The sequence below is a fragment of the Echeneis naucrates genome, chromosome 7 (assembly GCF_900963305.1).
Source record: "Echeneis naucrates chromosome 7, fEcheNa1.1, whole genome shotgun sequence".
NCBI lineage: Eukaryota > Metazoa > Chordata > Actinopteri > Carangiformes > Echeneidae > Echeneis > Echeneis naucrates.
In genome coordinates, this window is record NC_042517.1 from 22,670,155 (window position 1) to 22,687,479 (window position 17,325).

A 17,325-nucleotide genomic window follows, 5' to 3' on the forward strand; every position below is an offset into this window, starting at 1 on the left:
TTTTCTTTCCCTCTTCTTCCCACTTTCTCTGTAACTCACACACAGCTCTTTCATCTTAATTTTTCCAAACAGCCCTCCTCTTTAGCCTTGTTAGCGATCTCCAGGTAAGATGATTAGCTGCAGTTAAGTGAATATTATGTGGATTATCCTGTTCTAGTAAATATGCAGGATTGCGTTTACGAATAGTTATGGTCAGGAAGTTGGATAGTTATTTGGTGTGAAATAATGGTGACACAGTGTTGAGTGCATTAGTCTGTGTTGTCAAGCAGGAGTCGGGTTTGAAGGTGAACCATCCAGCATCATTTGCTGTCAGCCTAAATGGAGCGAAGGGTGTGATTGATGCAAAGGTTCATAGTCCATCTGGCGCTTTGGAGGAGTGTTGTGTCACAGAGATTGACCAAGGTAACCACATAGCCAACTCGTATAAACATCATCTGAGAGTTTAGACTGAGTTTATGTCAAAGTCGATGGGTCATTATTCATGCACCTTATCTTTCCTCTGTTTGTTTGGTTTTTTTTTTTTTCAGATAAGTACGCAGTTCGGTTCATCCCCAGGGAGAACGGTCTGTACCTGATTGATGTGAAGTTTAATGGCAGCCACATCCCTGGTAGTCCGTTCAAGATCAGAGTTGGAGAGACAGGCCAGGCTGGAGACCCTGGAATGGTGTCTGCCTATGGTCCAGGACTGGAGGGAGGCACCACAGGTAAACACACTACTGATCTACACAACAGTAATAGTTAAACAGGGTTATATCTCACTATATGAATCTTCGTTATGAACGTCAGCCTCATAATTGTCTTATTTGCATCCAGGAACATCTTGTGAATTTGTGGTGAACACAAGCAATGCAGGCCCCGGTGCTTTAGCTGTAACCATTGATGGGCCCTCCAAGGTTAAGATGGACTGTGTGGAGTGCCCTGAGGGCTACAGGGTCACATACACTCCAATGGCCCCTGGCAACTATCTCATCTCCATCAAATATGGGGGACCTTACCACATTGTTGGCAGCCCCTTCAAAGCCAAGATTACTGGTGAGACAGATTTTAAAATGTTCAAAATAAAATAATGTAATTACCTTCAGGATGCATTTAAATTTCCTTCTGCATCTTCCAGGTTCCAAGCTTGTGTCCAGCCACAGCATGCACGAAACCTCTTCAGTCATGGTTGACCCTGTGACCCGTGCCATCAGCTGTTCTCAACAGGGAGCCCCCATCCAGTCGGATGCCAGCAAGGTGGTGGCCAAGGGCCTGGGCCTGACCAAGGGCTTCATCGGGCAGAAGAATAGCTTCAGTGTTGACTGCAGCAGAGCAGGTGTGTACATCTGTCTCAAACCAAAGCAAACACGAGCACATCTAGGCACAAAGATGTTTGAATGCTCCACCCGCTCACCCTCCCAAAAATAGAAAAACATATCTTGGAAAAAAAGTTCCTTTGTATTGATTGACAGGATGAAGCCAGAGGAAAGAGTAAAAAATATATGGAAAATAAGTATGGAGCTGATGTGATTGGTCTTAGCAGTTATTTTATTTGTTAGTGGTGATTCATAAATCAGAATCTATACATACATGATTAAACTACTACCCACCCAAAATTATTATGGTCTACAATGAAGAGTCACTCCCAGTCACACAGTTGCCCAGCTTTTATTTCCCAGTGAGATGTGATGAAATCACCAAATATTGCAGGGAAAGAACTACTAGTTTCCAAATTAGCATGAAAGCAGTCTGACATTTATAATCCATTCAAACTACTGTTTGTAATGTTGCTGCTACTTTTTGACCACAAAACCTTTAAACACACAATTTAAAAGTTTAGCAAATTCCCCAAATTAATAGCTAATCATTCCAAATTCAGCAATTCAAACATAATTTAATTCAAACTGTCTAAGAAAGAAACTTGTATTTTCTTCCTTCCATGGTTCAATTTTAATACCTGGCCCACCAGATTCATGCATATACTGTGGCATGGATAACAGATCACAATGTATTCTGTTGTTATTTCGCATAGCACAGAATAAAATTTTTTGAAGTGAAAAAATGTTTCAAACCAAATAAAATGTATTGATATAGTGCCAAGTCATTGCAAAGTTGCATCAAGGCATTTAGCACACTTAGAGCAGGTCTAGACCAGACTCTTTATAGAGTTGTTAAAGAGAGCCAACATATCCCTCTCAGAGAAAGGACTTGGTGATAGTGGCAAGGAAAAATTTCCTTTAAGAGGCAGAAACCTCTGACAGAACCAGGCTCAGGGGGTCAGCCGTCTGCCTTGACCGATTGGGTAGAGAGAGTGAGAGATGGGGGGGGGGGCAAAGAGTAGCAGAGGCAGTGAGAGAGACAAAGAGTGAGAATGAGGTTGAAGGAAGGACTTGGTAGAGGGATGGAGAGAGAACAAGAAAAGAAAAGATGCCATGGATGCCATATTTCTGTGCTCAAACTTTACCATTGAGGCACAAACAAAGTGGTCTCTCTTTTGTTTTTTTGTTTTTTTTTTTTTTTATAAAGAGTGGTAACACAAGTTAATGACAAGTTCTCATCTGTTCCATTTCCACAGGTCGTAACATGCTACTAGTTGGTGTGGATGGTCCCAAAGTCCCCTGTGAGGAGATCCTAGTGAAACATTTGGGCAATCGCATGTACAATGTCAGCTACCAGCTGAAAGAAAAAGGGGAGTACATCCTGGTGGTCAAATGGGGTGAAGACCACATCCCTGGCAGCCCCTACCACATCACTGTCTAAATCTCGGCTCCACAATTAGAAAACTTAAACCACTGTTTCAAACAACCTAACCAATCATTGTTTACAGCTCCTAGCCCCTCTCATGTTACAATTATTTTTTGCATCTATGATTATTTAACCAATAGAAAACAAAAAACAACAGAACCAACCTCATTGTAACCCAGTCCAAAGATAAATGGAAAAACACTGAATATTCCTCTCTTCATGGTCATTGATTCCCTTTCCTGTCTCATTCTTCGATTAATCAGAAGTCAGTAAATTTGGGGAGGAGAAAGAAGCACCTTTGACATTTATTGTAAATTCGCAGTTAATTGCGTCTTACCCTATTTTACATTTCCCCTCATAGATATTTGCAGTTGTATCTGAACTAGTGATTAGGTAGTAGTTTGATAGCTTAGCATAGTGTAGCAGCAGAAGATTTTGGCCCAGCTGAGCCAGCACAGGATGGAAGGTTACAGATTACACTGGAGGAGCTACTCTTACAAAAATACAAATTAATGGATTCAGTTTTACATTAGCTTATATATGGACAGAGTTAAGAAGTAGCTTGCTTTCTTGACCTGGGGCTTTATACGTAAGACACACTTTGTTTTAAGACCTTTAATTGTTTGTATGATTCAAACAGCTTCTCGGGATACTAACACAGGGCTAGTTTTTGTTGACATGTTGACTGCTCATTACTGGCCCTGTTTTACCTGCTGCGGGCATGATCCGGTTTTAGGCACTGCTGATTTTAAAGCTGTAATATGCACTAGAGTAGGGAAATAATTCAGAAAAAAAGATAGGGATAGGGCAACAAAAGTGAGCAGAAGGAGACTGGCACATTTCACAGTACCTTGTGGTTTGTTTCACACATGCACTCTCGACACCGCTGCTGGGAAATACTTTGTGTGTTTTTTAATGTGTGTTATCCCAACATGTGCTCTGCATGATTATGCAGTAAAGCTCTTCAGATACAGGAAGCCTCTGATTCAGAACAAACACCAACATGATTTGTGGGAGTACACCATTGACTATGGAACTTTTGTCACATAAAATTAAAAAGGTTTAAAAAGGGAATTTTCGAAAGTTGTGCTGGACAGAGGAGCTGCAGACAATGTTTTGATTTGTCATGTGCTGAGAAACTGACCAAAAAGGACACAGATATTGCTTGGCTTTCTGCTCAGTGTTTGGATCTCACCCCCTCCACCACCAGCCACACCCCTCCCTTCATCCTTCCAGCTTGCTTTGTGCTCAATCTATGTTTCAGAACAAAAAAGAATTCTGTCCTAAATAAAAGGCTTTAAAATGTTTTTATGACAGTATTTTGATAAACAATAAAGTTGTCTAAGTATTTTTCTGCCAGTCAATTGGATGTGTGTTTGGTGTCTTTAAACTTGCAATGTTCTCCATGAATGAACTCAATTGATAAATTCAGGTTCTACTGTAAAAGTAACAAGCAGAAAACTTGAATTAAAGCTAAATTTATTTTTCTTTTTTCTGCAATTATACAGGTTGTTGCTCTCAATTGCCCATTTGAACATGGATGTGAAAGGTGATTAGGGTTGAAAAATTAGTGCATTCAGTCAAGTACTTTACTGACAGATCCAAACTATTTTACATGGTTTCATGTTAGTAATATGTTGAAATGATCCAATATCTCACCAAAATCAAAGTTATGGGGAAAAAAAAAAATTGAATCTGACAACAAATTTGTGGATCAGAGTTTTTTTTTTGTTTGTTTGTTTTTTTTTTTTATTGGTTGATAACACTATAGTGTGTATATATTTATATGTATGCGCACACACGCCCAAAAAAAAAACACTGCAGACTCAGATTTGGTTCACTGACTCCAGTCAGTGAATCTGTCTTCTTCTGGCTTTTCCCTATTTGGGGTCGCCACAGTAAATCAACATTGTGTGACTTGCATGATTAGATTTGGCCAGTTTTATGCAGGATGCCCTTCCTCATTTACCCCATTTATCCAGGCTTCGGACTGGCACAAGCATACAATTGGTTTGTGGCCGTCTTATAGCTGGGTTCCCAGTCGGGGTATTGAATCCTGAGCTGTATGACAGGCAACGCAGTCAGTGAATCTAAGTAATACGTTAAAATAAATATTGCAATAAACAAGTGGCCAAACACAATGGTTTTCATTGTGTGGCTGATACATTTTATGCATATGCTGCAATGATAATTATTGTTATTTCTCATTCACTCATTCATTCTTATCCATTTCTGGGTCGTAGGGGGTGCTGGAGCCAACCCCAGCTCACACTGGGTGAGGGCAGGGTCATCCTGGACAGGTCACCAGTCTGTCACAGGGGCAACACACAGAGACAGACAGATGAACAACCACTTGCACTCAGACCTACACACAATTTAGTCACCAATTAACCCAAACATTCAGTCTTTGGACAGTGGGAGGAAACCCACACGGGCACAGGGGGTAACATGCAGAGCTTAAAACACTGACAAAAGTCTTGTCTATTCATCCCAGTTTTAATCTATTTCATATCGCTTATCAGCAAATGTTAAAGTATCTTGCTAAACTTTGACAAATTTTCAGTTTATAATGAGTGTGTATGGCACGGAATGCTCAGTGTTAAGAGTGGTGTGTAGTGGAGGGCTGAGGGGAAAATTATCAGAAAAAATATGAATAAATCGTCCTCACAGGCACATAGAGACAGCCTCACAATTTCGTCCAAAGTAGTAGAGATTTGTGTCCTGTTTCAGGCAATGAGTCAAACAGAATTTGATCTGTGAGCCATCTGTCTGCTTGTCCACATTTTAGTGTGGCTCAGTGTGGCTGGCCCCCCTCTTTTTTTTTTTTATTTAATCAAACTTTATTTGAGGGTTTGACATACAATGGTGTAGATGAGACAAGAGCAGGAACATATAACGATGCCAGGGATTCAGATTGTAGACAACAATAAAAGACAACAAATTAGTTCACGCAGGTATCATACAGGGTACAAAGATCAATAGTTTTGATGGCTTTTATATTTTTAGATCGGGAGATTGCGGTGATGCATTGTTTGAATTCCCTCTCAAATATTAAGAAAGATGGTTTGTGGTTAGAGAATTTCAATTTATGGATATGGTATTTAGCAAGTAACAGGATTAGACTGATTATATTGTTTTTATTTATATATTTATTTTTTTGTATTATATGAAAAAATTCTGAGTCAGTGTTTAGGGAAATGAATGTACAGACTTCTTGCCAGAAAACATCAGAGAAAGAACAGGACCAGAACAAGTGACACAGATCCCTTTTGTTTTGTTGGCAGAATGAGCAGTCCACATCAATGTCTTTTTTGTATATCTGTAAAAATAACTTGCAGGGATAAAACCGATGAATTATTTTAAGAGACACTTCTTTGGCCTTGTTTAAGATAAGATATTTTGATGGAAGACACCATATTTTCTTCCAGTTCAGGTCTGGAGTGAGGTTGTTCAAGTAAGAGACCACATTTGAGTCCTTTTGAAATAAAGCACGTATATCACGGTTGTTATTTCTTCATTTAGTGCAAAAACAGGTTTGGCCCACTTTAGTATCAGCAGGAGCTAAATTCAGAAAGGTCAGTTGAGAAGATTTGGAGTTTTTAAGAAGCATTATGACACCAGATGGGATTGCATCAAATACCTGAGCATATTATTTTGGTGGTATGGGAATACCATACTTGTTCAGAAGTTCACAGGAATACATTAAAACACCTTCAGAGTTAAAAAGCTGCTTAGGTAAGTGAATTCCGTGGAAAAACCAGTTTTCCAAAAATAAGGATTTATGTTTGTGTAAAACATCTCTGTTGTTCCAAATGTAGTATCTGTGGGATGAGAAATTGTGCTTGTAAATTAAAGACCAGGAAAGAGGCATTTGTTTATGGAAATTAGACAACTTGAAGGGGATGTTTTTCAATATTGTAGCTGCAAATTAAAATAAATTTAAGGCCACAAAGTTTTGAAAATACCTCGCTCTGGAATAAAGTTCCAGAGCGAGGCAACGGCCATGCGTCCGCTTCTGTTCTCCTCCATGCTGCTTCTTCTTCTTCTTCTTTTTAAATTGTTAGTTGGAAAGCAATGAATGGTGTGCATTACAGCACACCTGGATTATCTAGCCTCCTCAATTTTTAAAAAAGTAGGTTATATTCTCTTTAATAATCTGGTTTCTCTAAGAAAATAAAACAAATTCCTAAAGCATGATTCACTGGATTGCTTTTTTACTATTTCACTGAGCTTTAAGGGCATATGCTAAGCTTCAAGGTACCTGCATAACTGCTGTCTTTCATACTGGTATCTAGTTGAGGCTTCAACAACTTGCTCTATGGTTTGTTTTATGCTATGTGACATTCACTGCAGTTTCTATCAACATGTTTTTTCATTAGAAACAGTACTTTTCAACCAAGTATGACCTAACCTCATTCTGCAAATTATGTCTTCTTCCTGTGTGTTTCCATTTTTATTTCTACACCATCCCACAGTCCTTTGAATGTATTATAAATGTCTACCTGTGTGTTCATTGTCCCACAGATTCTGCAGATTTCTCTCTCATTTTTCCTTTTGCTATACTCTTGATTTCAGCCTTGCTATAAGTAATCTCCATATTAACATTAGGTTTTTCTGTAGTTTTCTTAGCATACCGATCTGCCAACTCATTCCCTGTGGCTCCAATGTGAGCTGGAACCCACAGGACTGTAACACTAATTCCTGATTCATGTTTGCTAATTGAACTATTTCTAGTATAATATCTTGACTAGACTGTGATTATATATTTTTGATGCCATGCAGTGCTGATCTGAAGTCTGAGGCTATTACTTTCACTCCATGACAAAGCCAAAAGAATAGCCATCAGTTCTACTGTGTATACAGCTAAGTTATTATTTAATCTTTTCATTATAGCTATTCTTAATTTAGGGATAAAAAAATACAGCCCCCTCCTGCTTATCTTCTGTTTGTGATATATCTTTAAGCAGAATAACCTTCTCTCCATACTTGTTATGAAAATACCATTCTATGTGTTCATTTCTTGAATTTAATTCTTTGCTTCCAGGATGCCTCAAGGGTCCACAAAGGAACAGCAGGGTAGGATACTGTAGGACACACAGTTGAATGATCTAACTCCATTTCTCTTGCCTTTTCTTTAATGATCCACTTTAATGACACAAGAGATAATTGGTCTTGCCTAAGATGGAAAGGCATCTCTCCCAGCTCCACTTGTAGAGCTGCCACAGGTGTAGTTTTTATAGCTCCACTACAAGCCCTTAGAGCTTGATACTGTATACTACACACAGACCTACAGACCTACACACAATACACGCAATACCACATAGTCAAACATCTGCTTTTTTGAACCGTATCTACTACATGTTGCATCTTATTTACAGTATGATTTATATTCCTTCCTCTTTTCCACATCACACCATCATCCGCAAATAACACAACATGCAACACCAAAATAAATACAGCCTCCACCACCTGCAGGCTGCTGTTCTGTCTCCGCTGACTCTGTCCATGCTTAAATGTGGCTGAATTGGCCTGGTTGCACAAGGCTTTCCAGAACCGTCTTTTATTTGATCATTCACAAGTTGACTATATCTTACAGCTAGGTTTTAGTGGGATCACTACGTGCTGTTTCTTAGTTTCAATTCACTTTAGGTTCTTTTGATTTTTCATTCCTGTGTCTTTGTGTTGAGGTTTGTTTGTGGTCTGGGAGTTGGTTGCCATAAGCTACACACAGGCATGTCCTCCAACCCCTGGGTAATGTAAGATTTTGTTGTTGTTATTGATTTCATTGGATAATTGATTATTTTGTCTTTTATAACTTCTGTGAGGATTAGGATGGACGATTGTTTGACTTTATTTGGGAGAGCTTAGTTGTGATTTTTTTTAGTTTCTGGGGTATAGTGTTTGTGTGTGGTTGGCGATAACTGTTTCTCTGTTGGGCAGGAGCAGTGGGGTGCGAGCCGGTGGCAGGCAGACCTCTTGGTGGTGGTGTGCCCGCCTCCCCCACCACTCATCATTTAATTTGCAGTGATATTTTCCCTTTGCCTCATGTGGGGTGTGTAGGGCTTCTTTTTGGACCAGTCCCCGCTCCTTTGCTGGTCTGCCCCTCCACCAACGCAGACAGTGATTTTCTGGTCATTGTTTTATTCCTGAGGACTTGTCCTTTTAAAAGATACTGTTAAAAATAAAAAAATTGCACCTTTCTGGCTTCATGCCAGTGTTTAGTTGAACCTGTGTGCCTTACTCTTGTGTCCCCTGGAGGGATTAAGTTCATTAATTTCCTGGGGTTGAAACTCCCCCAGGTGATGTTGTCGCCACTTAAATTCCCACTGTACTACCTCCATCCTTGTCGCTACACTTTCGCAAGAGTAATGGAAAAACTCAAACGGCTTATCAGTGTGACTGGGGTATAATATTTGGTTTCATGCTGTCTGCTGCCACAGATTGTAGACACACACACACACACACAGACACACGTAGGTCTTTCTTCTTCTCCCACTGTTTCATGGCAAGCCCTATGGAAGCGACACTGCCACCTACTGTAAGGGGGTGTAGTTACACTTTGATTTAGTGCAGCAATGCTCCCCCCCGGGTGGGTGCGCCATACTATATGAGAAATAGTTCATACAGACACAGTCAGAGATGTAAACAGACACGGAGGAAAAACACAGACATGACTGACATTATGAAAGTCAATGTCGATGATTTTTTACTTGACTCTGGCACAGACACACACAGGATTAAAATCTATGTAGTTTACTTTGTTCAGACATTATTGTCCGACAGACACGCAGAAATGTTATATGATATAAATAACTATAAATAATTTGAAAAAAAAGGAATGACAGCAATAATTTTAATCCAAATCGTGTTGAGCAGTCCAAATGTAGGCGGCCCGTGGTACGTCATCCGTAAAGGACACGCCCACTGTGCCTGAAGCGGTCTATGAGCTTGAACAGCTTCGCCCCGATTTCAGCCACGTTTTCAACTGAGGGCTTTTGAATATTTATTAAAGGTGAGTGATATAATGTCATTTCACCTTCAAGCAAGCTCTTCAGTTTTGTCTGTCTGCAATGGCTTCTCGCTGGACAAAAAAAAAAAAAAAAAAAAAAAAAAGCCGGGAAGTCTGTTTACGTCGTTACTCTTCATTTTCCTCGAGCTTTCTGGCAATTGCTTCATTGTTTAAACAATCAAAATTATATCGAACAATATTAAATTACGGTTCCTGTTCGACTGGTTTCATTCATTCCTTTTTCGAACTATCCATCTATCGGCAGATGGCTTTGCATGAGAAAAGTGTGGAGGAGATCGCTGAGTTGCTTGATGAGTATGGCATCAAACATGGACCTATAGTAGGTAAAGAAAACACATTAACACACCATCAGTATCGTGCTTAAACAGTTTGAGTTCAAAGTGAGATTTGTAATCCATCCCAATTTCAGCGTACATAGATAGCCCATTTTATTTAATAGCCATATTCTCATTGAATATGACTATGAAAACCTAGATGTCTGTATTTTTAGGAGACTTTAGACCTTAACAAGAGAATACATAGAAAAAATCTGCACCCTAAACCTGGTTGGATGTCCACTGTGTTGTTAAGCACTGTTGATATGTTTGTATAAACAAAGACTCTACTCGAAGTCTTTATGAAAAGAAGCTTGAAAGGGCCATGGAGGACGCTCCAGTGAAAGCCTCCTCTGATAAGACCTACTACAGAGAAGAAGGTAAGAAGCTCTCAGCCTGTGAGAAGATGCATCTCCAACTTTTGGCAGTATTTATTTTCATCAGCATTTCAAACTTCCAGCTGTCACAGTCGGAAAAGATACTGTGTTGGCCAATTGTAGTATTTTTTTATTAATTGATTTGACTGCTTTTTAGCAATTAAATTTTTTGCAATTTCTGTGAACACTACATTTCTGTTATCAGTGTCTCCTCATTTTGATGTTCTACCAGATTATTTTTCAGCTCTTGCCCAGACAGCTTGGCTGACCTCAAAGGACACACAAGACAACTCACTTTATTTTTCTTCCATTTATTCTTAGTCCAGTTTGCTTTAATGACTGTACAGTGTATCCTGAAAATTAATTACTAATAGTTTTTTTGGTTTGAAAACTTTTGAAGGAACAAAAGAAAATTGTTCAGAAAATTATTTATACTCAAAATACATCCATTCTTAAAACTTTTTAAGATTTCCTCATGTATCTATTATTCACATCCCCATAACTAATAATCATGTAGGAGCAACAGACATCCACAAAATAATCAAATCACACTATGCTATCCCTTCTGTTCAGTATAATAGATCAATAATTAAATTTTTATAAAATAATATGACACATCCACTGCAATGCATCTGGTTGATAATTTTTTAAAGATTAACCACTAGCTGAATGCCAACTTGTACTCTGCATTCTTCTTTTTTTCTCTGATACACATAAAAACCTACACAGATTTTTTCCTACCTGTGATATATTTTGCTCAATACTTAGTTGAAAGTAAACATTTTTAATCTAAGTTTGAACTCAACATATATGTTGAACTGAACCAAAAGGTGTTTAGAATATCTCACTGAGTTTTCAAAGTGGTCTTTTTTTACTTTGCAGAGGAGGAAATAACCTACATTACATACCACAGTCCGGTGAGTCCTAATTGTGAGCTTGTCCCTGTCTCTTTGTTACTTCTCTGCTCTTTGACTCTAAATAATTTCACAGAGAATCCTGTTTCACTTTAACAGGTAAAACGTGATGGTTATACTGATGCGTGAGTAAAGCTTTCACATGCACACACAAAAACACACAAAGGCAAACATATCAAATATGTTGCACGGCGGCACAGTGGTTAGCGATTCCTAGGCCCTTCCGTGTGGAGTTTCCGTTAACTCCGGTTTCCCTTCCACAGTCTAAAGACATGCATGTTGAGTGTAAATGGTTTGTTCATCTCTGCCTGTCTCTGTGCATTGCCCCTGTGAAACACTGGTGATCTGATCTACCCTGCCCTCACCTGGAATGTTGGGGGAGGTACTGGGGTTGGCTCCAGCAACCCCCATGACCCTTATGGATAAGCGGTAGAAAATAAATGAGAAAGACAATGTAAAATGAGTAAGAGAGTCTTGAAGCAGAGTTAAGTTTGGTGGGACAAAGGGGCAATAATTTCAAACCTAACCAGTTGGATGAAATGTTGGAAGTTCCTGGGGACTGCTATGGTGCACATGTTTACCAGCATTGTTTTCTCTAGATTTGATCATAGAAAATATTTATTTCGTCAAAATCAGGGGTGCATGGTGGCGCAATTAGCACTGTCTTACAGCATGGGTATGATTCCTAGATGCGGGGCCTGGAATTTGTCTGTTCCAGCTTGATCCCATATTCCAAAGATGCATGCATGGTGACTTGGAAATGTGAAAGTTGATAGGGGTTCAAGCGGAATACTAGAACTTTTATATAGTAGATAATTAATAAGTGAAACCACTAAAAATAATACATATATGTCATTACTTAATTGAAATCCAAGTGCAAAGTTTTCTTCCACAGACTAAAACGACGAGGCAATGCCAAGGTAGATGAAAGTGATGAATCAGACCAAGAAACAGAGTGAGTCTTAAACTGGTGTTTTAATATAAACTATATATTATAATATATAAATATATTATATAATATATAAATTGTGTTTGATCAAATGACTTTGTCACCTGTTCTAACTGTACTTTCCTCCTGTGACACAGGTCCCTGATTCACGTGACAAAAAGAACAGCCAATCATAGCCCAATACAATCTAAGGACCAGATCAGAAAATCTGGAGGCGGCATGTGGCTGCTGCTTCTGCTTTTATCTGTGTTAGCTGCTGTTGGCTACTACATTTACTGTCGAGTCACAAGCAATGAAGAAAATACTTTTGGTATTCAGTGATCTGATCTGTTGTCAAAATATCAACGTTTGTTGAAAGGCTTCTCTACTCCTTTAGAATTTCAGGTGTCATCACAGTTTTTTATGTCTATTTTGTTGTTATTTTCTTATTCCACACAACACAGTCTGTGCATAAGACCATAGCAATGCTAATAATACTATACACCATTAACATAAGAAAAAAAAATAGAGATGAATGCTACACATGCCTACCAGAGTAGCAAAATTATGGATTAATCCACTGCTGAAATAATCCTAAAAAATATCCATCTTCAGTTGGAAGCAGTGGCTTGGAGCTCAGATCCATAGACGGAACAGGAAAGTCAGCAAGTATGGGGACATAGAGATTAACTTGTTGTTGTCAAGGTATTGGTCTTTTCATGGGACTTACTGACAGTAAAATAAAAAAATTGAAGAATTATTGTTGCTCCCTTGCCTTAAATTTCTATTTTGTGTTGTGTAAAATTTTGCACTCTCTTTTCCAGCCATGCAAACACTTGTGTATTCCATGTCTTTTGCACAATTGACCAATCAAAAACAATGATTGTTTTCCATATGCTTTAATAAAAAATGCATTTATAACAATAGAGATTATGGGCTTTTTCAAAAAGATAATTATTTAACAAAACTCATTGACACAACATATTAATATAATACAATAAAAATTTACAAAAGATTTAATTGTTTTGCTAGGAAAGGTGTAGATTTTTTGCATTTGGTAACAGATAGGCACATCACACACTTGGCACACTGGTCTGTTGAATTGTTCAACAGAGGTTTTTGGTCATCATTTTCCGTTGTACTGAAGTTAATAATTTGGACCCTGAGATGCAGGTTGAAGTTTTGTTTTGTGATTCTTCAGCTATCTTGGACTCAGACAACATTCCACAAAAGCCTCTCTTATGCAATAATGTGATCGTAGGTCCATTAAATATATGCAGGAAATCAAGGATGGTTGTGTGCCAAGTCATCATTTTATTAGGGAGGCCAAATACAAGTTGTAAAAATTCCACTGTCCCACTACAACCTTTGAGATTTCTGCACTTTAATATAACAAATAAGGATATGTTTTGTTTTTTTGGTCTAAAGACCAACAGTTATGTTTTGGTGTGGCAGAGGGACCACCCGAGTCTCTGGGACTGCCACCAAATGTGAAGTAGTTGAACTGGGAATAAGAAAAACAAATAAGAAGAACAAAGTCACAAGAGTATACATATATACATACATATATATATATATATATATATATATAGGAGAGATTGTGTGTAACTGTGTTTTGTTACAGCCCACCTGATAGTTTGGCCCTGAAAGCCAAGGGCTGTGATGAAGATGTTGATGAGAACTGTGAAGAAGACAAACACTGTTGCTGCGTTGTTCATTGTGTTCAGTTTGGCTTGTTTCCGTACATCATTCAAATCATACTTGACTGCTGGGAGAAAATTAGAAACAAACAAAAATGAGTTTATCAACATATAGAGTTGGTGATGAGAAACAAATTGGATCTGCACAGGAGCCAGAGAACCTTTTTAATGGCAAAGAAACAACGCTAGACTGGAGGGACATTTAATTTTGGATTAGTTATAGATAACAAAAAGACTTCTGTGAGATATTACAATAATCCAAACCAAGTATTAGTAATATATAGGTATGAGTACACTTAAAATGGGGATAAAAATAACAAATAGCTTTCTTATCATGCAGACTGATATCTGTAATGTAAACATAGTACCACTAGCAGCCTATATGATTGACCAGACACCAGTTTGCCTGTGGGCTGAAAAGTTATGTGGCTAAAACTATAGCTCCGAACTATAGACTCGCATTTTCCTATTTCCATCTTTGCAGAAAAAAAAGAAAAATAAATAATGAATGGTTTTGTGAAGTTGAGAGAGTGACTGCAGGATGCCTTCCTTGACTAGCCATTTGCTGCCTGGCTGTTAGCTGTCTGCCACCTTATTAAATTTGAATCACCGAACTTGATCTCTCTGCCGGGTTTTTCCTGCAAACAGTCATCATTTAACAGCTGACTTCTTGTGCTCTTTATTGCACAGGCACTTTGTGAACTGAAGATGAGGAAGCTGGTGCTGTTGTGCAGAAGGAACCTCAGAGCATTATATTTCTACTAAGCAGGAAGCCATTTTTAACTCATCACACCTGGATTGTTAACTTGGCCAGATACCAACCAATTAATTACTTACTGATGTTCTTTGTCAAGGTGTCTTCTCTTAATTGACCAAAACTAGTAAACCTTTCTATGCCTGCTACACCCTGGACAAAAGTTTTAAAACACAAGCAAGATTAAGGAGAGATGTAAAAACCTAGAGTCACTTGCCAATAAAGACAAGCAGCAGTCCTACAATGACTTGGAATGTGATGGACAGTGACAGCAAGACAGTGAGGGGGATGAAGAAACGATACTGTGGCCCCACATAGAGAACAGTCTTAAGCTGAGATGAGTTGGCCATCAGCAATGCAACATCCAGCATACTCTGAGCTGCACTCTTTTTAGTTGCATAGTGATTTAGGTTGATGGGGCGATGCGCTTTTCCAGGACGCAATGTGACCGCCTGCAAGTGTAGAGAGGACAGGTTAGGAAAAAAAGTTAGGTTTAAGCTTCTGTTAAAGTCACATAGGTACAACATTATTGCCACTGTCGCACATCCACTTTTGACAGAGGAGGATTAAAATGGTTTTCTCCTAACCCATGGTGTAATTGTTATTTTTTTCTGTTCCCTGCGTGTACACTTGGTTTAAACCAAACATAAGTTATGCTCTTTGTCACTGTGTATCTAGGTGTGGCTGTGAGAGGAGAAATGGGAGGTGGCAGAAAAGCTGATTATGACTCACCTGGGCTAGAGAGAGTCAACGAGAAACTACATGCATATTTCCATCCTACAAAACCAGAATCCTAACAATTTGTAACATGTACTGACACAAAGTGTAGAGAGAGAGACAGAGTTAACTAAAGCTGACTGGCTGTAATGAGCAGAAGATTTTCTGTGTGTTCTGTGTGTTTTAGAGGGATAAGCTGTTGTTCCAGGTCAAATGTTCCTACCTTCAAGGAAATTTTCTTAGGACTTTACTGGAAATATCACACCTAGATGCAACTATCTCTCATTCACAAAGCTTTCATTCACCTATGTCCAGCTGACAAGTATAGACAGAGAACACTGATTTTGTACAAAGGTGTATCAACATTGGCATTCCTGTATAACAACTCTAGAGGGGTGGTCCCAAACCAGAGATCAGGTCAGGAACCACACGAATCAAATCAAATTTATTTACATACCATCAAACTGTAACAGTATATCAAGGCACGTCACATAAAGGTCAGATGTAGATCAAATTCTTTATAGAAGCAAGCCCTTATTGGCAGTGGCAAGAAAAAACTTAATTTAAGGCACAAGGGGTCAATTCATGTCTGTGGAGTCACTCGACTTTTTCAGAGTTGAACAGTTTACCCTTGGAATCTATATCTGGCCATTACAGGGCTCACTACGAGATGACACCACTTTGTTTTTAGGGGTCAGGTAACCTGTGGTTTGTCCCCATCCTTTGAATGATTGAAAAACATAAATCACAGCTTTACCTATTATGCCATATTCTGTATATTGCGATTACTAATTGTTTTAGTAACAATTTATTTAGTATTCTTTTGTACTCCAGATCTAATAAGTGTGAAATCCCCTAGACAAAATAAATTATATACTTCAATTGATATCCATCTGTTAGACAGTCAGACAGATAGGTAGATGGGTAGAACATGTTGACGCCTTCCTAAAATAATCGCCAGTCATTTTTTTCAGATTTTTCAGGAAACACAAAAAAACTGAACCATTATATGATATTTAGGCAAAAAAAAAACATTTTTGTAAAAAAAATGACTAAGGCAATTATTTTAAGAGGGTGACGATATGACGGGCACTTTTAAGGCAGAAGTATCTGTCAGTCTGTCTGGCTTACCTCTACATAGTCCAGGTTATTTAGAGGTGTGTCCTGTTTGTTCAGTCTGTCCATGTTCCTTTCTCTGATAACTCCAGAGCAGCTCTTAGGAGACTGTGCCTCTCTGCTGATTTGATGAAACTCATAGCCTTGGAGTTCACTGCTACATGTGGCTCAGAGGAAGTCAAGCGCCGGAGGGTAAGACAGGACTGACAAGTTGAGCAACTCCTCCAATTACAGGGACACTGACCCCACCCATCCTGTGTCTCTTCAGTGCAGCAGTTACAGCGATGCTGTTGCTTTGACATCACTTTCCAATGATGACAAGAACCCCCTGCCTTTAATTCAAAGCCACATGTTTTTTTTTCATGATATCTTCATGGAGTAACAGACCTGTGCAGCTACATTCCTCTTGTTTTGAACATGTGTTTGGTTTCCATGTCTGTGCCATCAGGTAGTCTTATCATTCATTTATTGATGTGGCTATTCATTGGCGTAAATCTAAAGTCAAGCAAGTGCAAAAAAGGTTCAAATGCTATATATTATTCTCTTACTACTTACATTTTCAGTAGATGCCATTGTACTGTACAGTGCATATCAAAAAAGGTTTGTTTTAAAAAATGCAAGTGACTGAAAACTAAAATGTATACACATATTTTGCTTATTGTTCAGCTATTCAACTTCTTTGTTCCCCAAATCATCCAAGAACTTAGACTTCATTGTTTTGTTTTTATGGTCTAAAATCAAATCAGTTCAAATG

At 38.6% G+C, this 17,325-nt stretch overlaps 2 protein-coding genes across 3 annotated transcripts in view; one reads left to right on the forward strand and one right to left on the reverse strand.

Moving 5' to 3' along the window:
• The window catches only part of flna (filamin A, alpha (actin binding protein 280)), a 39,442-nt gene extending 36,706 nt beyond the window's left edge, over positions 1 to 2,736 (forward strand). Inside the window, exons 44-48 of the mRNA XM_029507501.1 lie at positions 270 to 402; positions 528 to 704; positions 814 to 1,032; positions 1,115 to 1,312; positions 2,552 to 2,736. Coding sequence (XP_029363361.1) covers positions 270 to 402; positions 528 to 704; positions 814 to 1,032; positions 1,115 to 1,312; positions 2,552 to 2,736 — 912 coding nt within the window. The remainder of the gene's footprint in view (positions 1 to 269; positions 403 to 527; positions 705 to 813; positions 1,033 to 1,114; positions 1,313 to 2,551) is intronic.
• A 10,431-nt stretch (positions 2,737 to 13,167) lies between these two features.
• Positions 13,168 to 16,756, reverse strand: LOC115046586 (ninjurin-2). Of its 2 annotated transcripts, XM_029507058.1 has the most exons (4): positions 16,587 to 16,756; positions 14,956 to 15,190; positions 13,914 to 14,052; positions 13,168 to 13,788 (listed from the first exon to the last, which is right to left on the reverse strand). In XM_029507058.1, the coding sequence occupies exons 1-4, from the start codon at positions 16,638 to 16,640 to the stop codon at positions 13,707 to 13,709; spliced, it is 510 nt and encodes a 169-aa protein (XP_029362918.1). In that variant the 5' UTR covers positions 16,641 to 16,756; the 3' UTR covers positions 13,168 to 13,706. The 2 variants fall into 2 exon arrangements, with proteins under 2 accessions (XP_029362918.1, XP_029362917.1); XM_029507057.1 differs by lacking the exon at positions 16,587 to 16,756 and having other exon boundaries at positions 13,914 to 14,049; positions 14,956 to 16,552.
• Positions 16,757 to 17,325: the final 569 nt, after the last annotated feature.

What these genes read in the sequence shown, in the direction of transcription:
- LOC115046586 (XM_029507057.1), bottom strand. Translation starts at nt 15,265, where the DNA reads ATGTTGTACCTATGTGACTTTAACAGAAGCTTAAACCTAACTTTTTTT. An exon ending in ACTGCTGCTTGTCTTTATTG is followed by an intron (nt 14,050 to 14,955) that starts GCAAGTGACTCT and finishes TTCTCCCAGCAG; the next exon opens with TCAAGTATGATTTGAATGAT. An exon ending in TTTCAGGGCCAAACTATCAG is followed by an intron (nt 13,789 to 13,913) that starts GTGGGCTGTAAC and finishes TCTTATTCCCAG; the next exon opens with TTCAACTACTTCACATTTGG.